This window comes from Daucus carota, chromosome 7 (assembly GCF_001625215.2).
Source record: "Daucus carota subsp. sativus chromosome 7, DH1 v3.0, whole genome shotgun sequence".
NCBI classification, from domain to species: Eukaryota; Viridiplantae; Streptophyta; class Magnoliopsida; order Apiales; family Apiaceae; genus Daucus; species Daucus carota.
The window spans coordinates 947,460-971,908 of record NC_030387.2 but is presented as its reverse complement, the minus strand read 5'-3'; the positions used below and the strand labels follow the sequence as shown (position 1 = coordinate 971,908).

Below are 24,449 nucleotides of genomic sequence, written 5' to 3'. Positions count from 1 at the left end.
ATGGAAATCCCCTCAGAAATCTTTAATTAGAATTGTTGTTAATGAGTTTTTTACAAAATATGCAGGAAAACATATTTTTATTGAATTTTAAATTTTTATATATACATCTTGTTTATAATGTATATTTAAAATTCATTTTATTTAAAAGTTTATTTAACTTTATATTAAAGTAAAAACTGAGGGATCTTAATTTGAAATTTCGCATACGGCCCTGTATTTTTTCCCCGACTCCTGGCTAAATACTTTTGAAATGTACATATAAGAGTTCAGAGTTGAGACCAAGAGTTTCAAATTGTCACAAAGTATCATCCTTCATTTCTTTTGAATCTCGGAGTACATACATAACATGACTGCTAATATGATGATCTACAAACTTAATGGACTGACAATGAAGATGCCAAATAAATTGGACTGAGATGAGTTTGACAATCACAGTAACACATGTAATACTGTTCCCACAACCAAAGCCTGTGATGCTTGCCACATTGGAAACAATCTTCGGCTCTCCCCAGTGCTCTCCGCAAGACTACCTGAAGCTGAAGCTGAAAACAACAAATTCATCACTTTATACATATATGAATTCCCCTCTTTAGATCTTTTGTCGTAAATATTTAAATTTCCGTGATCGACCATTTTGTTACAAAGAACGTGGGATAGATATGATTGAACTCATCTGGTTCAAATATTTCAAAATAGTCACTCTTTTCAAAACTGTCTAGATTTGATTATTACATTAAAGTTTTGTATCAAATAAATCATCTGTCAATGACTAAATTGATGTAGTATCTAAATTGAGTCAATTTTGAAAAGTGTGATTAATTTGATATATTTGAACCAAACGAGTGATGAATTTGATATTTATCTCCGAAAAACGACAACATAGTAGAGGTCTTACCACATTCTCTAGTAGCATTAGAGTTACCAGAGCAGATGCAGAGCATCCCCTGAGTCTCTACATCAAATCCACACGTCCCGCCGGACTTGCCACACCGTTCGCAACCCGTCTCAGGCAAGCTATACGACAGCTTCATCCCGTAGACCCAATCCACCGGCGCAACTCCCTTCAAATTATCCGTATTATACATTGTCGTATAATGCGTACAATCCAATATATTCATGCTCATGTACTTCACAGTATCGTACATTGTGAAACAACAGGGCGGCATTGTACTATTAACCGCCAGATGGAACAGCCTGAACGAGGTACACCCCGTGTAGAGCTCGTCGCACGAGTGGCCGGAGAAGTTGAAGCAGAGGGACTTGTAGTGATTTGTCACCGGAGAATCGATGGAGCAGTTGAGTAAGGCGAAGATGGTGTCGGGGGAGGGTGGCATTATGACGGACTGAATGTCGGACATGATGAAGTCGTGGTGGGGCTGGAGGATGGAGCAGGTGGACATGGCGGGGTCGAAGAGGGTGAGGGTTTGTTTGGTGTAGTCTATGGATTGGATTTTGTAGGAGCCGGAGGGGGTGAGGAAGAAGAGGTCAGGGGCGGAGCAGTTGAGCATGTGGCGGTAGGAGGGGGAGCCGCAGCCGTCGTCGATGCTGAAGGGGTAGCGGATGGGGATGTTGTTGTTGCAGGTGGTGCGGCATTGGGAGAGTGCAGAGGCTGGAAGTGTGGAGTGGAGGTGGAGGAGGGTCAGCAGAGTTGTTATGGAAAAGGTGCATCTGGAGAATGTCATCTCCAGGCTTCCGTTATGCAGCGATGGAATCAGGATTTCGAGAGAGTCGGGACTCAGGTGCTTCTATTATGCAGAGTCAGGATTTCGGCCTTTCGTTATATAATGACGCATTCAGCATTTTTAGAGTGACAGAGTCAGGATTTCAGCCTTCGACGGAATCAGGATTTTGAGAGAGTCAAAGAGTTGGGACTAAAATGTTTTAAAACCAGTTGCAGGAGTGTTGGAATGTTGAATGAGAACTTAAAAACCAATTGAGTGGAACCGATATGTGAATCTTGAAACATCAACTGGGAGATGAGGTGTGGAAACTGTAAAGAGTCTCCGTAAATTTCTCCAACATTCGGTGCTGTAAGACCGTTTGACAGCTTACTTTGGTCCTACAGCTTGAAAGTGTCCCTTTAGAATTTACCCTTTAGAATTTTTCGGCAACTTTTCAAAGCATGAACAGAAGAGTCCCAGTAGCCCAAATCATTGCCAGACACAGAGCATTATGTACTCAAAGCAAAAGTAAAGTTAATTGTGTTTTTGCTCTCGTTTGTCATTCCATTAAGTAGCATGATCATGAAAATCGGAACTCAGAAATTAATTTAGTTGAATTAATTCAGTTAAATTAGTTTAGTTGAATTATTTTTTCAAATGAGACTGATCGTATTTTTTCCCGAATCCGATAACTCATTCCGAGTACTCATTTCGAGTTCTGATTTTTACGACCTTGGTATAGCCAACAAAACAAAATAAACTTAAGTAGGATTACAATTACATATGCCACAACTACTAGCTTCACTTCTTCAACGAAAGTAGTTCATCTTACTGATAAAATTTATCAGACATTCGTAAAACGCAGATAATCTTTCCCAGAGGGAAGCTTCGCCGAATCAAACCCCTGCGGAAAAATCTTCTTAGCCTCGTCATTGTCCACACTCGGTGCAATCACCACTTTCTCCCCTTTCTTCCAGTTCGCTGGAGTCGCAATCTTCTTCTTCGTCGCCTCAGCTGTGAGCAGCGAGTCCACAGCTCTCACCACTTCGTCCATGTTCCGTCCCGTGCTGGCCGGATACAGAAAGCTCAGCTTCACCTTCTTATCCGGCCCCACTACGTGGAGAGCACGGGACGGAGTGTGGTTCCCGGCGGAGTCTTTCTCGTCGGGATCCACCATGTTGAGTTCCTTTATGATCTCCCGCTTTGGGTCCGCCCCTATTGGATAATTCACCTTGTGCCCTCCCTGCACCATAATATTCCCATAAATATTTAAACTCGGACGATTAAGTTCTATAGAGACCGCAATTTTATCAGAGACTATAAAGTTTCAACATTCATAGTACTTTTTTCCAGAAATAAACTATAATTCTCGGAAAATAAATAGAGTTACATGCACTTTTCTTCAAAAATAAACTATCATTCACGAAAATAAGATTCGCCAAACAAACACATAATATAACAATATAACGTTAGATAAAAAGAAAATTCATGTAAAATATGAGTGCATACATTAAATGCTTCAATATCTTTGATCCATTCGTGGTGAGACTGAACATCATCACAAGATAGTCCCAACAGCTTGACTCCTCTTTGAGCAAACTGATTAGCATACGCCGCCATGGCTCCCAGCTCAGTAGTACACACCGGGGTGAAATCACCTACACCGACATCACGAGTACACAAGACTCTCGTATCAGTCACATACTAATTACAGGATACCATAACAAAAATAGTAATTACCGGGGTGAGAGAAGATGATGGTGAAGCTATCACCAACATAGTCATGAAGCTTCATCTTTCCATGGGTAGTCTCGATTTCGAGGTTGGGGAGCGTGTCTCCGATTGTAAGGCCCGGCATGTCTGATCTCTTCTTTGCAGAACAACGATTTTATGTTTCGATTATCTGTAATATTGTGCCTTGTTGCGTACGAGAAGTAGATTATTATATAGAACTGAAAGGTGATTGCATGTACGGCACGTGGCAGTGTAGTGGGCCTCGTGGCATGTGCATGAGTGTGGAGCTGTATAATTCTTCCGCGTGTCTCTGTGACCAGCTACTTAACCCAGCGCCCACCAACCATCTATAACTTTTTTCTGCTTCACAGAAAAGACTCCAAACAATTTTTTGCTCCATTGCTGTGTCTCATTTTTTTTTTTTTGTAGTTTTTTCCATTAATACACATTTTAACAATTATATAATACATAATTTTTTAATTATTTTTAATATTTTTCCTTTCCATAAATATTTAAATATTAAAACAAACAAACAACTTAAAAGATGATTTAAATTTAAATATTCAAATTTAAATTACATTAAATAATTTATGAAATTATATTTTGCATGAGTCGTAAAATATGTGTCCATCAGTGGCGGATTCACAAGTTGGGCCCAGAGGGCTTAAGCACACCCTGAGCCCATAGCAATTTCAAATTTGTTTATAAAGTTGTTATGTTTTATTAGCGAGCCTACCCAACTATTTGTGTTCATCCCTTTAAATTACAAGCCCAACACACTGATTATATATTTTTATTTTTTCTTTTTTTTGAGAAGTTTTATAGGTTGTTAAAATGTCTTTCCGTTATATATACTATGCAAATGTTTTGATAGCACTCAGGATATCTTCAGACTTGGGTAATTTTCTAGTATTTAAGATCGAACCGATATAAAAAGAGGTAGATTTGACATCACATTTAAATGATACATGATGGAGCACAATTATTAACAGGGTTTTTTAGCATATGTCGCACCCAGTTTGTATAAATAAAAATTAGAACACGAAAAATAGTACAAAACAGAGAAAGAAGATGTTATTTTTTGTAACTGAGAAAATAAAAAATAAGCTGAATTGCCTAGAGAAGTTGCACAATTATTTTATTTTTATTTGACGGATCAAGAGTTGGCAAAACCAACTCTGGAACAAGAAACAGAATCACTCCTCAGCAGAGAGGACAACTGATCAGGGGATCAAACACCCAGTTGGAGGCAGATTCTTCGAACAAGCTTGCTGAGCGAAGTTGCACAATTGAGAGAATGCAAATCCAGCTGCCAGAAAAGGAGGAAGAGAAAGTAAGGCTTTAGCAGTTAGGATGTAAATTTGCAAATAATAAATGTTATATTTAAACACTCACTATATTTACAATAAAAATAGAAAAATAATAAATGTACAATAAGAATATTGAAAGGGCCATACTTTTGACAAATTTCTACTTCTTAACTAAATTTTGGTATAACTCATATTAAAAAAAAAAAAAAAAAAACTATCCTTAATTTTCGAGGATCATCCCGAGTTTCAGTCAAAGCCGATTCCAGTTAATATCTAAGTAGATATCTGCACGGGTGTTTAGCTCGCAAGTCCGTTAATATTTCATGCAAGCGCATCTTGCAGAGACAAAACATAAACATTTGAAACACACACGAAAGTTAAGGATTGACACGAGTCGAATAACTACCCGAACATAAAGGAGAGGCAGTTAATAACTAGAATCTGGTACGACTTATCAATTGTTTGTTTATTTATACTAGTTCATAACCCGTGCCAAGCACGGGTTTAAATAAAATTTTAAAATTTGTTATTTATTGGAAGAATAATGTCGTTTTTAGTTACATTATCATATTTTTATTATACTTATTTAAATTATTGTTTTTAAATGATATTTAAATTATTGTTATTTAATAAGACTTTCAATATATTAAAATTTGATCCTACTTTAAATTTATTTCATAACAATATGGGTCTCTGTTCTATGGAGTCCACAAAATAAGAGTATTGGCGTCCAAAATTATTTAAAAATAATCTACTCGTTTCAATTTTAATTTTTTTTAGTCTACAATATATTTGTAAACATCACAATGTTTACAAATATATTTATTTTAGTAAAATCACTATGTTGTTTGATGATTTTTAAATTGTGAAAATAATATTCAAGATCAACACATATAAGTTCGTTTATAGCGTCTTTAATCTCGAATAAAATTCAAATTTTTAAGTCGTAATTGTTATATTCAATTAATAGGCAAACGTTATATATAATTATATTTGGAGTTTTTGTAGATCTAACAGCTGTAGTAGTTGTTTGATAAACTGATATTGTACGTAGTTTGACAAAATTAATTAACTTTCCAAAAGTAATTTGATATCAAATAATTTGACGTATGTCTAGAGTTTTGGTTTTTTTATTATATGTTGCAATATGGATAATGACTTCATTTTCTTTGAGTTTTTATTTGTCAAGTCAGTAATACCACCGCCTTATTCGTCTCTATCGCAATCTTCTGGAAAACACTGAATGATAATAATTATTGTTATTAAAAAAAATATGACCAGGTTTATTGGTACTTTGGTATCAATATTGAATGTTGTTTATTTTAATTCTGAAATATGATAGAAATTTTATAGATTTGTTTCGTAAATTAAATTGTATGAGTTTTAAAAATTAAAACGAATATTTGACGTATGTCTAGAGTTTCGGTTCTTTTATTATATGTTGAAATATGGACAATGATTTCATTTTTTTAGTTTTCATTTGTCAAGTTAGTGTTACCACCGCCTTATTCCATTATTCGTATTTATCGTACTTTTCCAAAAAACACTAAATGATAACAATAATGATAATTATTAAAAAATATATGATCAAGTTTTTTGGTACTTTGGTATCAATATTGAATCTTGTTTATTTTAATTCTGGAATATGATAGAAGTTTTATAAATTTATTTCGTAAATTAAATTGTATGAGTTTTAAAAATTAAAACGAATAATTTCGTTGACATTATTATTCTATTGATAGGATATTATATTAATATCAATATGAACTCCTTATTTATTTGAACTCTGAAGCATGATAAAAGATTTATAGAGTTGTTCCGTATATTAAATTATTTGAGTTTTAAAAAATTAAAGCAAATAATTTTGTTGGTAATATATATTTATTAGTGAGATAATTGTTATAATACAAAATCCTGTCAAATACAGAAATTCTTTGATAATAGTAATAATTGTTAAATAAAAAATAATATGATGATAGCCAAATTTTGATATGAATTTTATAGAACTGTTTCATAAGTTAAATTGTTAGCGATTTAACTGTGCGGATAAGATAAATGTTATATTACAAAATCCTAAACACCATGGAAGTCTTTTTATAGTAGGATAATAATTTTAACTAATATTGAAATTTTTAATAATAAAATCCGAATAAATATAGAATTCTTTTCAAAATTGTATAATAATAATTATAAAAACCTAAAAATGTATAATAATGAGTATAAAATCCTAACAATATGAAAATCTTTTCATAATTCTATAATGGTTATTGTTATTAAATAAAAAATTTATATAACATTGTCCAAATCAATATTGAAGTTTTTAATAATAAAATTTTAATCAATACAGAAGTCTTTCACTGTCCTAATGAATATTGAGGTCTTTAATAATAAAATTTTATTCAATATAGAAGTCTTTTGATAATAATATAATAATGACTATAAAATCCTAATCAATATGAAAGTGACCGAATTTTGGTACCTTGGTACCGATGTTCCACCGAAACGTGGTTTCGCTTATTAATAAAGGGTATTGATTCTCAGCACAAAAACATCTCCTATATTTGCTAATAAACCAGGCAGTTGCACATTTTCTTCACATCTTACTTGTTTCTTGCATTCTTGCACGTAAGTTTGAGTAGTTAAGGTGAAGGATCGCTCATTTGTTTCAGATTTTCTCATCGATTTCTCGTGTGTTGCTTGTTTGATTTATGATGATTTTTGTCGAGAGAGGAAAATTTGTATTTAGGTTTTTTTTAGACACTTGAGTGATGATTTGAATTTGAAAGAAAAGAAAAAAAAAATTAATTTAGGAGCTTGCATGTTGTGAGGTAGGTTCATTTGCAGTTTCGTGATGAGAAAGTGAAGAAGATTTATATGGATTAAGAGGTTTTAAATATGTTTTAATTGCGGTGTTTGGATCCATTAGCTTTTGGAGTTGAGTTATCTCTCTGTTTATGTCGAACTCAAGATGATTATAAACATGTTGTGAATCAGGATAAAACAAACCCAGTATGTTCCGTTAAAATATAGGGTCTCGGGAGGGTAAGATTTAAAGGAGGGTAATTAGGCTAATAGTGATAACCCGAAAATTAATCTTTAGGTACTTTTTTTTTAGAAACTTGAGTGATGAGTCTTCATTTTGCATTGAAATTTGAAAGAAAATTAAGAAAATAATTTATTAAACTTGAATGTTGTGAGGTAGGTTAATTGCAGTGTTTGAATCCATTAGCTTTTGGACTTGAGTTATCTCTCTGCTTATGCATGTTTTAAGTTTTATCTAGGTTCTGCTAAACGCAGGGTCAGTGGAGGGTAAGATGTTTAAATGAGGATGATTAGGCTAATAGTGATTTACGAAATGGTGAAAGGCTGTAAATATAACTTGCACAATTAGTTGCGTGTATGTTTCTTGAGCACTTTCAGCAGAATGATTCTTGTATGTTAGTATCTGTTATTTATTTTGGTGGTTCTAATTTTACTCACTATTTATTGCAGGTTTTATAGCAGGCACATATATCATCAGGAACCTATCTGTAGGAATCTGTAGCACACATTTAGAGTTTGAACTAAAATGGTGGAAGGGGGGGCGGTGACTAAACCTGATAAGACAGAGTTTAGTGAATGTTGGAGAACGTCATGGCAAACACCGTATATCATGAAGATGGCTTTATCGGCTGGCATCGGTGGTCTCCTTTTTGGCTACGACACAGGTACCACTCAAATTTAACTTCATTGGTCAGCTTGTCCAGTTTGGTGCATGTTTGGTGTCTGCTGAGGACCAAAACAATAATTGAAACTGATTTTATATGAAAAATTGTTAGTAAATATATGCCTGAGGCACGTAATCTAGTGAAATTGTGGATTATATCAGTTAGAAATATATTAAGAATGTTGTTCAGAGGGTTTATAACTTGATTACTTGTTAATGGGAGTTCAGGAGTCATTTCCGGTGCACTTCTCTACATTCGTGAAGATTTCAGGTCTGTCGACAGGAAGACATGGCTGCAGGTGCTCAGCTTGATTATCTCACAGTTGATGTTTCAAATATGATTGCTTTTTTCAGTTATATCTTCTTCAGTCAATATCGGCCTAAGAATGTATCTTCTTGTCAATCCATAGGAAACCATTGTCAGCATGGCTGTCGCTGGAGCCATCATTGGTGCTGCAGTAGGTGGATGGATTAATGATAGGTTTGGTAGGAAAATATCACTTTTGTTGGGTGATTTGCTGTTCTTTGTTGGTGCTGTAGTTATGGCATCGGCTCCATTCCCGGGAATGATCATTGTTGGACGAATATTTGTGGGGTTTGGAGTTGGAATGGCTTCCATGACTGCACCTTTGTACATTTCAGAAGCTTCCCCTCATAGAATCAGAGGTGCCCTTGTTAGCACAAACGGTTTGCTGATCACCGGAGGCCAGTTCTTGTCGTATCTCATTAATCTTGCTTTCACCCATGTATAGTTCAAAAGCCTTTACATTTTTCAAGTGTTAAAATTGATTGTCAGCGTTTTCTTTTAAAATTAGAAAGATCAGAGGAAAAAGTTGTGTAAGATGATATATCCTTTTTTCCGCAACTTTTAGGTAAAAGGAACCTGGCGTTGGATGCTTGGCGTTGCAGGAATTCCTGCCCTTGTTCAGTTTGTGCTAATGTTGGGCCTCCCTGAGTCTCCCAGATGGCTGTTCATAAATGTTTGTGTCAAAGAATTACGCATACTTGTTTCTGTAGACATCGTATATATATTTGCTGGTATGAAGTTTTATGGCTTTTGTTTGATCAGGACAAGGAAGAGGAAGCTCGTGAAATCTTAGCAAGGATCTACCCTGAAGACGAAGTAGAAGGAGAGATGGAAGCACTACGCGCTTCTGTTGAATCTGAAAGGGAAATGAAGGAGTCAGAAGGAAATCTGCTGCAGCGGCTGAAGGATGCTTGGGGTAATAAAGTTGTTAGAAGAGGACTCTATGCTGGTGTTACCGTTCAAGTTGCTCAGCAATTTGTAGGCATTAACACAGTAATGTATTATAGTCCTACCATAGTTCAGTATGCAGGATATGCTTCGAACAAGACAGCTTTAGCTCTGTCTCTTGTAACATCTGGTCTCAACGCTGTTGGATCCGTCATCAGCATGTTTTGCGTAGATAAGTATGGGAGGAGGAAGCTGATGATCATATCTATGTTTGGTATTATTGTTTGCCTGGTGATACTATCTGCTATCTTCTTCCGCGCTGCTTCCACCTCACCATCTGTAAGTACTTTTGAGTCTGAAAGTTTTGGGAAGAACTCTACTTGTCCGGCCTACGTGGATGCACCAGATCCATCATCCTGGGACTGCACGAAATGCCTGGAATACTCGGGTTGTGCTTTCTGTTCAAATAAGCAGGGTAAGGTAAGTGTAGTATCTTCACCATTTCAAGTAAGTTGTTTCATTTGCCAGTCAGTTCTTCGAGTCTGTTAAAAACAGGATGATCTGAACTTTCTCATGTTGGTTTTGAAAAGTATAAAACCGGAGCTTGTCTGGACCTCAATGATGATGTAAGGGACTCCTGTCGATCTGAGAAAAGAACGTGGTACACGAAGGGCTGTCCGAGCAAGATAGGATTCGCTGCAATCATATTCTTGGGACTTTACATTTTGTTTTTCTCTCCCGGAATGGGGACAGTGCCTTGGGTTATAAACTCCGAAATCTATCCACTGAAATACAGAGGCCTTGGTGGAGGAATAGCTGCAGTTGCTAACTGGTGTTCAAATCTCCTTGTGAGCGAGACATTCTTGACACTGACTACAGCTCTCGGCTCTTCTGGAACTTTTCTCCTCTTTGCTGGTTTTTCGATCATCGGGCTGGTGGGAATATTTTTCCTGGTACCAGAAACTAAAGGTCTGTCATTTGAGGAGGTTGAGAAGCTGCTTAAAAAAGGGTATTCTCCTTTCAGGAAACATGAAGACAAAGATGATGATTGATGTATGTATATCAATCACTTGAACTTAAAAACTGGATAGGATCACAGAACAAAGCATTGCTCGAAGCTGCTTAATCTTATATTGCATAACTCTTGAATATCTGCAGAGCAGCAGCAAAAGTAGTTCTGTAGTTGAACTTTTGTGTTTCTAGCTTTCTGCATGAATAATCTCATACACATTGTATAGATTCTATGCTTACTCTTATGTATAATGACGATAGACCTATATATAAGAAGCTCGTGTCCTCGTTTTGCTTGTTCATTCTTCTGGACATGGTGATGGTCATTCTGTGATATTCCAAACACCCGTAAGTCTGCCTTGGATTCTCTTTGTTTGTTGTTCTTGGTTCATGGTGGCGGTTTCCGACCTGGCAAGTGCTCTTAGAACATTGTACAGTCATCTTTCTTGTAAAATCTGAATGCAACATCTGAAGATGATGAAAACTGAACATTGTACAGTCATCTTTCTTGTAAAATCTGAATGCAACATCTGAAGATGATGAAAACTGATGATTAATGAAACTACACAGTGGTTCATTCTTAAAAAAGCAAAGCTGTATCATCATGACTCTTTATGGTTCTGAAAATACTAAGCTGTCGCCTATGCAGAACTAAGAATTTGCAATGCTTATTCAGCTGTAAATAGGAAAGAATATAATGATGTGTGATTGGAGCCTTGGAGGGCAATTGGAACTAGAGATGCACAAAAGATCTGTTCGGGCCAGATCCAGACCGGGCCAAAAAAATCCGGATTTTTTTATAATCAAATCGGGCCGGGTTTTTTTAAAAATCGGACCGGGCCGGGCCGGATTTTTCCAAAAATACTAGGCCTGGTTTAGTTATAAAAAGCCCGGATTTTACAAAAATCCGGATTTTATCCGGATTTTTTTGAAAATACTAGACCTGTTTTAGGCCCTCGGACCGGGCCGGGCCAGACCGGGTTTTTTCCGGATCGGATTTTTCAGATTTTTTTTCCAGATCGGATCGGATCGGATTTCGGATTTCAGATTTTTTGAACATCTCTGATTGGAACCCATAACTTCATCTGAATAATAGAGAACAAATTACTACTATAAAGAATTGGGAACTGTTATGTACTGGTAAGCAACAAATGAAATTAATGATTATAATCCCGACTAAAGTAGTAAACAAAACAAATATTACTTGAGTTCTACTGCGACTTGTACTTGATACCTATTAAAAATTTAAGTTAATTATATACTTCACAAAGAAACTATAAAAGAAAGCCACTAATGTATTTCCGCCAACTCTAGCACCATGCCGCTCTAACAACATGATATCTAATTGGATTCTTTACTCTGTAGTCACTAAAAGCTCCCAAAAACACTAACCAAAAAATTATATACATGGTCAAGATTCCTCATGTGCACAACATAGAGAAAGTGTTCTGCTCCTTTCACTGAAATCATCTTTGCTTCACCGATAATCTCTCTGGAAAAACAGATCATAAAAAGTCAGTAGTATTTAATTTAAGATAAGAGATGCAAAGCAACACACTAAAATGCATCCAGTTTTTTTCCCAGACACACAGTGCTTAATTTTAGTGTATAACTTGTTATCATCAAGATTTGTCATAAATTACTGTAAAGACCAAATTTTCCTGTAATTTAGTACTTCTAAGGAAAAACAAAATATTTAGAATATATTATAGGGAATTAGGGAGACTTGTGCCACAAAATACAGGAATCTTTATACTTAAAACTTAAAAGGAGGAACAAAGTTGGAAATCTTGTTTTTATATATTATTTATAGTAGAAAATTTGATTTAAAAAAACTAATGCAAACTCCTTCGACTGTCATGTGCACAGAAAGCCACTAAATATACCAGAATATATACCAGGAAAATTAAATATTCCTACACTGAGAGTTGCTAAGAAAACATACTTATTAGTTCGTATGTTACAATCATGGTAGTTCCGTAGAGTGACATGTTCAGGAATCGAGGTCCAAACCCCCTATAGAATCCCCACCACCCATCTTCCTGGAGAAGTGTGTTTATGGTTTTCATGACAGATGGTCTTCCAACACAGAAATTGTCAATAACCTTCAATATTCACATAAAAGTCACAAGGTAATTAATGTATATTAGAGCTTTTCATGTGTGAATGTCCAACAAATAACATATGATGATATTGAAAATCTTAAAACTACTATAAAATTCTCCCTCGAATAAGCATGTTACTTGCAACTCATAGTACCTGAAGTCTTGTCTTTATGGTGTCTATAGGAGTAGTGATCACTGATGAACAAGCCCCAGCTACCATTCCTGCTGTAGCCTGAACCGTCACCATCTCCATGTGAGAAGGTTTTTCCTCAAGATCATCTCTATAACCCAAGCTCCTAAAAATAAGAAAACAAAGAGAATGTAATTTTTCATAAGATATATGTAGTATGCCATGTTGTAATAGTACTGTAATGATATGATTACAACTTATTACTAATTTACTATACCTCCAAATGATGTGCTGGGCAGCACCGTATGAGCCCCACCAAAGTGCAGATGCTGGAGACTGTGTCAGGGCTGTTAATCCAAAGCCCCTATACATACCTCGAAATCCTTCAGCCTTCATAACCTTACGTACGACATCAACTGGACCATTGCAGGATGTAGTCCCTCCAAGTCCTTGAACTATTAGTCTCTGAGAGACCTGTGAAGCACATAGTATACAATTTGAAAAAGACGCTAAAAGAATGATGACAATTATATACTATATGCATGGTGCTGGAAAGACTGCCAAGAATTTCACAGCATCAGAAGTCCCCAACTTAAATTAGGACAACAGCATGCTAATATCAACTAAATATGTAAAGAAGTTAGAGTAGACTCTACAAAAGATGTAATGAGTGAGTTGACTTTGAAAGAAAATATACCACATCTAGAGGCACAAAGTATACGCACGAAATTAAATTCGATAGCATGCCCCCGAACCCATTGGAAAGGCCTATTCGCGTTGCTTCAGACATATTGAGAGCTTCAGTGTATTTCAGCATCATATCTTTGGACACTTCAAGTGAAGTTAAAGCGATCACTCTGCCAGGCAATGCACCTACAGCAGAAGTGCCATATCCTCTGAAGATTCCACGAATTCCATCCGTTTTCAGTATATGTTTGAATACTGCCATCCCACTTTTATGAATTGAATTGGGACTAGCAACTTGCATTCTCGTTTTTACAACATGTGTTGGATGCAGCAATGCTTGTTGTGCGCTGAAGAGAACAGCTCCTATTATATGAAACCTCGTCTTGTCCAACCTACAGTTCATTCCATGCTATCAAAAACAAGCCAAAAAGAGTTCCTTTTAACACTAAAAATTCACCACCAAACTAGAGTAATAAATAAGATAATAAAATAACAATGCAAACCGACAACTCAACATCCTGACCAAGTACTATACAGGTTGAAATCAAAGACCAATCTCATTGTAAGACTTAACAAACTACCTAATTGCTTATAAACGTCAGGAAAGCAATGTTTTGTGCCGAAAGATTGAAATACTGTATATGTTTTTTTTTCCTAGCTTCTAAGCTAAATATATTAGCTCCAAACGATATTGATGAGTGAGCAAACATTAGTCAAATAATTGCCTCCTAATTAACTGAATCAAATTAGACATGGTAGCAACTTTTCTAGTCCTTTCTCAATAGGGGGCCAATCCCGACTTCTTTCAATTTTCTGGACATTTTTAATCCATATGATACACATTTGTCAAATAAAAGCACTTTGCCATATGAACTCTCCTGACTGCCACCATAGTCCATACCACAACACAAACATCTAGAACACGGATTTACTACAATGCACACTTTCTATCCGGTCACATTCGGGGAATCAGCTACAAAAACAACCTTCCCCAAACCAAAAACTCTGATCCCCATATGACCATATCTTGTCTATTCAAAATTGTATTCCCCTCAAACATAACCAAACATACCAAACAAAATCATCCTAATCACAACCATTCTACCAAAAGAAACATACAAGGGCCAATACAACTCTTTCTTTCTTATCAATGGCAAAAACAAAAAAAAACAAAAAACAAAAATTACAATACACAATAATCAATTGCAAAGGTGCCATCTTTATACAAGAACCAAGAGAAATTAAATATATACAACCAAATGGGTCAGCAAGAATCACAGAAAACACCAAGAATATGAAAACCAAATCTATGATCACAAGAATTAAACACAATAGAAGCAAATTTGTGTTTACCTGTCCCAGTTGATGTCTGTGTCGGCGAGAGCCAGTTCAGAGGCTGTGGTGGCCTCTGTTTCAACTGCCATTGCTATCGACTTGCGCCGCCACTTCTGAGTTCTGCGCTTAATTTACTCTGTATGTATAGGTGCTGTGTGTATGTACACAAAGAACAGGAGAAATGTTGTCGGGGTGATTTGAGCAGCTTTTTAGGACCAAAACGTGAAAATAATGAGAAACTAGAAGATTCAGAGGGTGACATTGATGTGTGGACCCCCACTGTTGCCTTTTTAACCAGTTCTGTTGTAAGATTGTTAGATTGGTTTTGGTAATTGTCCTGAAATGGTATTTTTTTTATGTTATTTGTTTAATGCTACTCCATTAATCTCATTCAATCTTTTTTAAAATATAGTTTTATAATATTTTTAAATAAAAATTTGATGTTTTAATTTTTATTCAAAAAATAAAATTTAAAAAAATGTGATTATATTTTATAAGAGACTCGAAATTCGTGCAAACAGTGAACGTGTATATAAATGACTGAGACGAGGGAGTAGATTTTATCAAAAATTATTATAATTTTTTTAAAGCTTGGTTTGAGAAATGATCGGCTGAATTCAATCAGTAATAATAGAAACCCGATTAAAATCGATCATTTGTGCGTCATGTTTGGAAAAAATTGAAATTAAATGAAAGTTCGAGAATCAAATGAAACCCTGAAAATGGTTAATTGATGGAAGTTAGGGTGTCTTATGGTAATAATCCTTGTAATGGTTTCACTTTGAAAACTCTGTGTTGGTATTGGATGCACTATACATCTTTGAATATCAAGGTTGCATGTTCATGCATTGTCCAGAGGAACTTAATTGGTACCACCAGATGTGAGAACAAACCTTTTTGTGAGGTTCAGTTACTTTGGTGATCCAGAAGATGTGGAGAAGTGTGTTTCAAGGCACACTCAAATTTTAAGTTGCTTCTGCTACTCAGCCGAGAGCCTTAAGCATTGTACAAGGACGTGCTTTACCCTTTTTTGATGTGGCACTGGCAAGGCGGTTGATCACAACTTCATAGTGAGTGGAATTGGTGCACCTAAAATTGCTGAAGGTTCCATCTTGAGTGTTTCACCAGGAACTAATCCCCAAGAAACTGTTTTAATGCAGGGAAATTATTAGGTCAGATTTGTTGGTTGCTGGTTTGAAGATTTTGAGGAAAGACTGCTTCATGATTTTTTCATTCTTGTATCTTACAGTATGTCGTACGAGGCCATTCTACAGAGCACTCGGAGAGAAAACTCATCCCTTTCTTATGTTCTCTAAGAAAATAGGATCCCCGTTCTGTTCTCATTTCTCTAGTTTCCTACACTTGCCTCAAGGCGCTACAAGCGTTTTTCATTAAATGAAAAGTAGTTATTCGGTTACCTAATTTGGATGCATAGCATCCGTGGCACGTTGGTTAGCAGGGATCAGAAATAGGAACTTGTGAGTACCATCAGAAGCAGGTAACACAGCAGCAACTTGGGTCACAGAAAATGAGGCCGTTTGGGTGAGGTTAAAATAAGTGTTTCTTGCTTAAAATAAATAAGTGGAGTAGAAGTTAGAATCAAGTTAATACTTATAAGTGATTAAAGTGTTTGGGAAATAAACAGAAACCCTGAAACAAAAGCTAGCATTCCTAGCTTTTTATAAGTGCTTCTTGACTTTTTACACAAACGGTACAAAAGTACTTCCAACTTATAAACCAGAAGCCCGGCTTTTAAGCCGGAAACAAACACCCCCAATGTAGGTTATGGAATCTGAAAATTGGACAGTTGGACTTTGGAGCCTTCTTTGGGCATCATTTATTTCTTGTTACTTGCATTCTAGCTTAGCAAGCAACCTAATACGCCTAGCTAGTTGGACACTATGCCTTTTGCCTCCTATTGCTGTTAGTATGATTTAGTGTACTGAGGAACTCTGCCATTTTTAATATGTTTCTGTTGTAAAAGATTTTCATCTCATATCAAAGATTCTGTTGGGATTTACTGTATTTATTTCTTCTTCAAATTTATGGCCAAAAGAGTTTTTAGAGTACTTGCGTCATGTAATGAGTAAATCATATTTAGAGTTTTGAATCTTTTTAAGAGAATCTGATTTTATATTTGGTTCTTGAATTTGGACTTTCGTCGATATGAAAATATTAGGAAGAGGTTTATTGTGAATAGCATTTTAACTCTTCAAAATTTTTAGTCAAAATTCAGCGAATCATATCATAATTACTTTAAAATTATATGTTAAATTTTATCCACGTATTATTTTTTTCTCAAAAATATAATCACTATTTTGACTATATTTGGCTACTTCTATAAAACTTGTAACAAGATTCCAAATAACTTATCATATTATCATATATATTCTTTTTAAAAAGAAAAATTTGAAAATAGTTTTATCAAGATCAAAAAAAATTACAAGACAAGTATCAGAACCCTAGAACAAATTTCAAATTGTCAACTATAGGCTAAAGCGTTTGGAACAATCCAACCTACGTTAAAACGAGTAACATCGGTCTTTATATAAGTACTAATCTTTAACGTCCATAACTATCAAGTACATCAAACAACTAATATCCTCAAAATATGAAGGAAAATAAATTGTTATATAAGATGAGCTCTTGCGATATGGTCCATCAAAGCATCATCCCATCACATATGTTAATAATTACATCCAACATTTTTAAAGGATATTTGGATCTAAATTCCAAAAGTCAAGGTCACGGTACGGTAATGATTTAAAATTTGAAAAATACTAGGCATCTCAAAACTGTTTTTAATTTATTTTTTTTAATTCAAGTGACAATATATGATTGGTTCCTCTCATATTAATACTAATAAACCTTCTGTTTGCACATCAATCACCTAATTATAAATAGCCATATATCTTACGGGAGTAATAACAGGATTTGAAAACTTAAATTGGTCCATTTACACGTACACGATCTCGACGAAACGTAAAACTATGGCCTCTCCTAAAGAAATACTAATGGACCTTTCTGTATGTACATCAATCACCTAATTATAAATAATCATATGTCAGACGGGAGTAATAACAGGATTCGAAAACTTAAATTAACTCATTTACACATACGATGAAACGTAAAACTATGGCCTCTCCCAAAGATGCTGAACATATCTTTTGTTTTTCTTGCACCTTCGAGGCAATTTCTGCTATAGCATCTTGGAGCTTTCCACTTAACTATATTCTTCTTTATATCCTTTTGCTTCCCTCACACACAGAATGCCATTGTTACTTGATTTCTTGTAATCTAAGCTATTGAGTGCTATTTCGTCCCTTTTCGAGACTTTTCATATTGATACTCCCTCCGCTTCTTTTTTTAGTTGTCACATTTTTATTTTTTTGGTCAAATTGACTAATCTTTGACTAAAGATTATAAGTCATTTTTTCATAATTTTAAAAAACTGAAAATTACATTTTAAAGTAGATTAAAAGTTATTTCCGGTGACATATTTTTTTTTCAATTGATGAAATATTAATTAATCTCAGTCAAATTTTGGTCAATTTGACCGGCACAAAACCAAATATGACAACTAAAAAGGGACGGAGGAGGGAGTATTAAGTTTAATGGAGTATGATAAAACTACAAGACTACAAATATATTATAGTAAAATCATGGATTATATCTTTTTAATTACTTACACAAACTTGAACACTAGTAAATATTGTGAATTAAATTAAAAATTAGCAAACTTATTTAATAAAATAGTGGTATTCCAAACATATTTTGTAATATTTTTCATAATGAACATGCATGATCTCCACGATTTCCAATAAAAAAATAATTTTCATTGAATTCAACTTGCATGGAGTAATATATATTGAACCAATTTTTCTCGTGTTGATTGGTCAATACAAGTGATAATAGAAAAAGAAAGATGATTGTATATTTCCCAAAATCCAATTCAAACACGGCAGGGCCAACGTCATTAGGACGACGTCGTCTAAAGCATCACACACGCTCTAAGTATTTATATCTACGTTGCTTAGAATTTTGGGTTTTGAGTGTTTGTTAGTGAGATTTTTGTAGGGCTAGGGTTTGAGTTTACTTAGGCGCGTTTAATTTGACAGCACACTCACGAACACGTGTAATTGCAATTATATATGAAATTTTAAATGGCGCTAGTGAACTTGGATTCTTCATCATCATCAATTATAAAGTTATTGAGTTTGTGCTTTCAGCAACAAGAAGTGCTCTCCTCTGCCTCAACCATGGCTTAGTTTCATCCCCGCCTTTTATTGGGTACCCTCCCTCCCTCTCCCTCTCTCTCCCTCTCTCTCTCTCTCTCTCTCTCTCCCTCTCTCTCTCTCTCCCTCCTCTCCCTCTCCCTCCTCTCTCTCTCTCTCTCTCTCTCTCTCTCTCTCTCTCCCCCTCCCTCTCTTCTCCCTCTCTCCCCTCCCTCTCCCTCTCGCTCTCCCCCTCTCTCCCTCTCTCTCTCTCCTCCCACTCTCTGATAGTTGGAAAACATAGGGCTTCATATTCCACTTTAGTGTTTTCGAATTCAGGTTTGGTTATTTGGTAATTTGGTTGTGTCGTGTGTGTATGTTCATGTCTGCATATTTGGGGTTTATTTTTTATTTTTTTTGTTGTTTAATGTTACTCTTTTTTGAGAGTTTGGGCATTTAGGTCTTCTGAACAAAGCAAGCATACTCAAATTTTAATCTTTTTTACCAAAAAATGAAACTTTACCAAGTTTCTTAGTAATTGACTGATCAGATTGTATTTGTATCTCATTAACTAATAACTATATAACTTTAAGTGCACATATACCTATACCTCCGGAATGATTAATGATTTGTCTAAAGTTTTCGATGCCCCGAGCTTTAATCATGTAGTATTTTTTTAATGGGAGCTGATCCCTGGCTGTATGGCCAGGGAGCTCTCATTTGGCCATCAATCTTCCAGCCATTTATTGATCCAACGGCTGGGATTAAAATTTCAGCTCCCCCTACCAGCAACAGCGGCTGGGAAATTTATATCAGCTCCTTTTTTTTATTAGTACTACATGAATGTAAAAGTCCTGATTCTTGCTTTTGCTTAGTGTAAAATAAAAATATTGTTTGTGACTAGGCTGCATCTATCTGTACAGTGGCGTGGCAGTCTTGGGATGGAATTTTATAATATTCCTGAACATGGACACGCAGATGCTTCTCTGGTAAATTCTTTTACGCACACAATTTGCTTATTTTTTGTAAATTAAGCATAATTTTGTAGCAGTGTGCTAGAGAGGAACTTCCACAGTGTATCTATTGGATCTGTTGAAGATAGAAGTCTAAATTTTTTCATTTTGCACTTCAGATTCACAGTACCGAGTCAAACCCTGTTCTAACAAGTCCACTTACAGAGCAATTTGAAGAACTGTATAATAACAGAGTCTCAGAGTCTGCAGTTCCGCAGGGCTTGTATCATCCCACTGCCGACAATTTTGGGTATATAAGTGCAGGTAATCTTCTGTGGCAGCTGTAATGCATATTTGCACCTTTCCAATTTATGCTTTATACTTAGTGTTCATGCTTCTTGTTATGATCAGGGATGGAATCACCCAGCAACTGGAATGATCACCAAGTATTTTTTGGTTTGGATGGTCAAGAAATTCAGTATGCAGTAAGTATATCTTTTCATATTTGACTCTTTCAACCTTTTTTTTTTTGTAACAACTTTGTCAACCTTGAAACCTCTATACATTGTATTCTTTTGATAGAGTTTCTGAATCTTTTTTTATGTTCTTTCCTCAGGGTGCCCAAACTGAAAATTTTCCTTTTTTATTATATACACCTAGCTACGGGTATACACAGACTCCTTTCAACCCATATAATCCTTACATTCCTGGTGCTATGATAGGCACCGATGGGTCATATATAGGGTCACACCAATACTACACAGTTCCCTCCTACGAAAACCCACTATCCTCCACTGGTTATTACCCCATGGTTGTCCAGTCAGGACCAGATGTATATCCAAATAGTAATCCTGAAGGACCTGAACCGTTCATGGATGCAGCAGCATTTATTGCCAATAGGACAGATGTCCCTGGTCCCAAGCATAACCTGTCTTCAGCCTCTGCTGCCGTTAAGATGAATCCTTTGAGGATTACTCCTGACAAAACGAATTCATTCACTAGGACATCTGGTGAGTCAAGGATTAATATTGGACCTAGCAAGCAACCTCTTTCTCATGGTAATGTTTCGTCAAATGGTTATTACAATGCAGCAGCCATGTCAAATGTTTTTCAGGTTGGTTCTCCAACTTAGTTTAGATATGGTTTTTCATTTTTCTGGTCACTTCCTATAGTATTTCTCTCTATTGTCTACAGGGTAGGGGCACTAAAATTGTTGATAACCTTTCTCAAGGAAAGGTGTGGTCTAATCGTAACCAATTTAAAGTTGCACAACCTGGTAGTGGCTTGTCTAGTTTTAGTTCAAGCACTCAGCAGAGGGCCATGATAGATAAGGTTCAGACGAAAGTCACTGGTGGTAGCGTAAGTCCTGATGTATCTTCCGAACAGGATAGAGGCCCTAGAACTAGTAAACTAACAAATCAATTGGCTGCAAAAGCCTATTCAAGCATGGCCAGAGAAGGCGATGCTCAAGGAAGTGTAATAATTGATACTGATCAGTATAATAAGGATGATTTTCCTCTTAATTATGTGAATGCGAAGTTTTTTGTTATAAAATCATACAGTGAGGATGATGTGCACAAGAGTATCAAGTACAGTGTGTGGTCATCGACGCCTAATGGAAACAAGAAGCTGTATATTGCCCATGATGATGCTCGGAGAATAGCTGGAGAGGAACCTAGAGGCTGTCCTATTTTCCTCTTCTTCTCTGTAAGAGTGGTTTTCTATTTCTCTTTTAGAAATACAGTCTATTATTAATTTTCCTTCTGTAATATATCAACTGGAGCTGACCCTTTCTTAATAAAGGTAAATGCTAGTGGTCAGTTTTGCGGAGTTGCTGAAATGACTGGAGCAGTTGATTTTCATAAGAACATGGATTTCTGGCAGCAAGATAAATGGTCCGGGAGCTTCCCAGTCAAGTGGCACTTCATTAAAGATGTTCCAAACTCAAACTTCCGGCACATCATTTTAGAGAACAATGAGAACAAACCAGTGACCAACAGCAGAGACACTCAAGAGGTTTGTTTGTTGTAAACTACTTTTTATTTGACGCACTAGCAAATAAAATCCTGGTTTATATCTTTAATCATGTGCAAAATATGTTGTATCCTTTGCTTTTAGGGAAGTATTCTAGACTTGTGTACACTTGGTGTCCTCCCTGATTAGATTTATCTGACATAGTTAAAAGTTGTGGTGTTTCTTATTTAAGCTTTTGTCCGATTTATGTAATGAGCAAATTCCATCAAGAAAATTTCGAGACAGCCTGCAAAAGCCGCCCACCTAGCCCACTTGGGAAATTATTACAATTTTGTAGGGCTCTTCAGATAAATTGATTGTCTAATACCTTATATTGGTTGAGCAGTTTTTTACAATAAATTCTACTGTTCTTGCTAATTGCTGCCTGATACTGTTACTAGTGGAATACTTTGTGTAAAATGTTCTTTGGCTATAGGAGGTGAACTTTTTTCATCATTTTTACTTCTTATCCTACAGATAAGGTACGAGAAAGGTGTGGAGATGCTTAAAATTTTTAAGCACTACACATCGAAGACGTCTTTGCTGGATGACTTTATGTACTATGAGAATCGACAGAAGCTCCTGAAACAGGAGAAAGCAAGGCGATTACTCAAAAACTATGAACATCAATTTATTTGGCCTCGCATAGAACCTCCTCGAAAGATGAATGGCATCCTTAAGTCGCCTATAAAGGAAGATGCAGAACTGGAGAAGAATATTGATGAAAAAAATGATTTAGAGAAGGTCCCTATTTCCAAGGATCAGGTTTTGACGGACAAAGAAGTCAATGAAGTAATTGTGAAATCTTGTGATACATCTGCGGCAACAAAAAATGTAGAAGGCGAAAGTGGTCTTCTAAAATTCGGTTCACTCAGTATCAACCAGAAGAAGGCTGGTTGTGAGCCTGCTGCTAATCCTCGTGCTACTGGCTCTGTCCTTTCCCCTTCCTCTACCTCTGCAACAGAAACCGTTACTGCCAAACCAGTTGATGTTGTAACTGTAGGTTCAATGCCTGTCACAGTGAATGGTGTTGCCAGTTCTGTTGGTTTTTTGACTGTTGGAACAATCCCTCTTGATGCTGGAATACTGAATGTGAATGAGGCTAGTTCTGTTGCAAATAGCGGTTCCAGGAAAGTCAAATAGCGGCTCCAGAAAAGGACTATTATCAGATGTTATTTCCCCCATACTAATGCAAAAATCTAGATTAATACATATAAATCTTTTCCAAGTCTATGAGGCTCATTCTTTGAGTATATTTCTTGGTCCATTTGTGATGGTTTGTTTACTTGTTATCGCAGATGAAGTTCGTTGATCATGTGGAAGGAAGGTTGATGTTCTAGTTTAGTGTTGTTGATTGGTCATAGTTATGAATTTCTAGTACATTTTTAAAAGCCTTCTCTCTCGAGTACGGGATCTTAAATTATATGTTACTAGCCTTTAACCCGTGCGAAGCACGAGCGAGTATATAGTTCGTAATTTATTATTTATAATTTAAATTTTAACATCATTTTATTAGTATTTTAGTATTAATGGATTAAATTTAATTAAATTATATTATTCAACTGCCGATTACTTGAAAATGGACAAACCCTAATAAATAAATAAATATATATATATATATATATATATATATATATATATATATATATATATATATATATGTCAAAAGTTTAGTACATTTAATCCGAATTTAGTACACGTAAATTTAAAAAATAAAAAAAATCAGAAAAATCAAATCTTTTCCAAACATAGCCGATCGTGTAATACCTTTGAAAGATTCGGTGATCTAATCAATCGAATTTCAACGTAATTTTGTAATCTTGGTTTGTTTGACAACAATAACTTTTAGATTAGAATTAGAAAGAGTTATGCAATGATTCGTATTTATATTGAAATATAACACGTTAAAGTTAAAAAAAGTTATATGAACGGTCTTGTTAAAAAAAGATATTCAAAATTGTATATTTATAATTTTATTTATGACATCATTATAATTTTTTTAATGAAATATTATATGATAATGAATTATTATGAGTGTTTTTAGCATTTGAAACTGTTTAACAATATAATACTAATAGACTCCACGTTTGTAGACTTGTAGTACCATAAGGAGAGTATCAAACCAAAAAATAATAGACTCCACATTTGTAGACTTGTAGTACCAAAAGGAGAGTACCAAACCAAAAAATATAACTAAAATTTTGGACTACAAATTATACCCATGTTGGCTTATTATAGTATAGTATAGATTTGTATTACGAAAGAGAAAGAAGAGAAACAATTGCTAACTTGGAACTATTTTATGATAATGATTGATAATGATGGTCACTTTTTCTTTTTGTACTATAAGTTGTTTTTTGGGCTAAGGTACTTAATCAGTCGTTTTTAAGCCATG

The 24,449-nt window shown here is 35.4% G+C and overlaps 5 protein-coding genes across 9 annotated transcripts; 2 read left to right on the top strand and 3 right to left on the bottom strand.

The window, feature by feature from the left end:
* Window positions 1-285: 285 nt before the first annotated feature.
* LOC108194342 (uncharacterized) lies at window positions 286-2,061 on the bottom strand. Of its 2 annotated transcripts, none has more exons than XM_064080765.1 (2): window positions 896-2,061; window positions 286-536 (listed from the first exon to the last, which is right to left on the bottom strand). In XM_064080765.1, the coding sequence occupies exons 1-2, from the start codon at window positions 1,680-1,682 to the stop codon at window positions 430-432; spliced, it is 894 nt and encodes a 297-aa protein (XP_063936835.1). In that variant the 5' UTR covers window positions 1,683-2,061; the 3' UTR covers window positions 286-429. The 2 variants fall into 2 exon arrangements, with proteins under 2 accessions (XP_063936835.1, XP_017216782.1); XM_017361293.2 differs by having other exon boundaries at window positions 286-542; window positions 896-2,054.
* Window positions 2,062-2,400: 339 nt separating this feature from the next.
* Window positions 2,401-3,587, bottom strand: LOC108195583 (1-Cys peroxiredoxin A). The gene is made up of 3 exons (XM_017362560.2): window positions 3,402-3,587; window positions 3,171-3,319; window positions 2,401-2,904 (listed from the first exon to the last, which is right to left on the bottom strand). The coding sequence occupies exons 1-3, from the start codon at window positions 3,517-3,519 to the stop codon at window positions 2,506-2,508; spliced, it is 666 nt and encodes a 221-aa protein (XP_017218049.1). The 5' UTR covers window positions 3,520-3,587; the 3' UTR covers window positions 2,401-2,505.
* A 4,606-nt stretch (window positions 3,588-8,193) lies between these two features.
* LOC108194011 (inositol transporter 4) lies at window positions 8,194-10,919 on the top strand. The gene is made up of 6 exons (XM_017360898.2): window positions 8,194-8,412; window positions 8,640-8,710; window positions 8,822-9,157; window positions 9,284-9,391; window positions 9,481-10,086; window positions 10,197-10,919. Exons 1-6 carry the CDS (start codon window positions 8,274-8,276, stop codon window positions 10,656-10,658), a joined length of 1,722 nt encoding a protein of 573 aa, XP_017216387.1. The 5' UTR covers window positions 8,194-8,273; the 3' UTR covers window positions 10,659-10,919.
* An 828-nt stretch (window positions 10,920-11,747) lies between these two features.
* LOC108194012 (uncharacterized) lies at window positions 11,748-15,102 on the bottom strand. Of its 2 annotated transcripts, none has more exons than XM_017360899.2 (6): window positions 14,893-15,102; window positions 13,550-13,931; window positions 13,130-13,326; window positions 12,877-13,018; window positions 12,563-12,722; window positions 11,748-12,109 (listed from the first exon to the last, which is right to left on the bottom strand). In XM_017360899.2, the coding sequence occupies exons 1-6, from the start codon at window positions 14,961-14,963 to the stop codon at window positions 12,084-12,086; spliced, it is 978 nt and encodes a 325-aa protein (XP_017216388.1). In that variant the 5' UTR covers window positions 14,964-15,102; the 3' UTR covers window positions 11,748-12,083. The 2 variants fall into 2 exon arrangements, with proteins under 2 accessions (XP_017216388.1, XP_017216389.1); XM_017360900.2 differs by having other exon boundaries at window positions 11,855-12,109; window positions 13,550-13,948; window positions 14,893-15,030.
* A 3,822-nt stretch (window positions 15,103-18,924) lies between these two features.
* Window positions 18,925-23,477, top strand: LOC108196378 (YTH domain-containing protein ECT4). 3 transcript variants are annotated; one of them, XM_017363640.2, is made up of 8 exons: window positions 18,925-19,164; window positions 20,012-20,077; window positions 20,221-20,365; window positions 20,453-20,526; window positions 20,658-21,155; window positions 21,236-21,748; window positions 21,845-22,057; window positions 22,532-23,477. In XM_017363640.2, exons 2-8 carry the CDS (start codon window positions 20,030-20,032, stop codon window positions 23,195-23,197), a joined length of 2,157 nt encoding a protein of 718 aa, XP_017219129.1. In that variant the 5' UTR covers window positions 18,925-19,164; window positions 20,012-20,029; the 3' UTR covers window positions 23,198-23,477. The 3 variants fall into 3 exon arrangements, with proteins under 3 accessions (XP_017219129.1, XP_017219131.1, XP_017219130.1); XM_017363641.2 differs by having other exon boundaries at window positions 19,031-19,164; window positions 19,993-20,077; XM_017363642.2 differs by lacking the exon at window positions 20,012-20,077 and having other exon boundaries at window positions 19,026-19,164.
* Window positions 23,478-24,449: the final 972 nt, after the last annotated feature.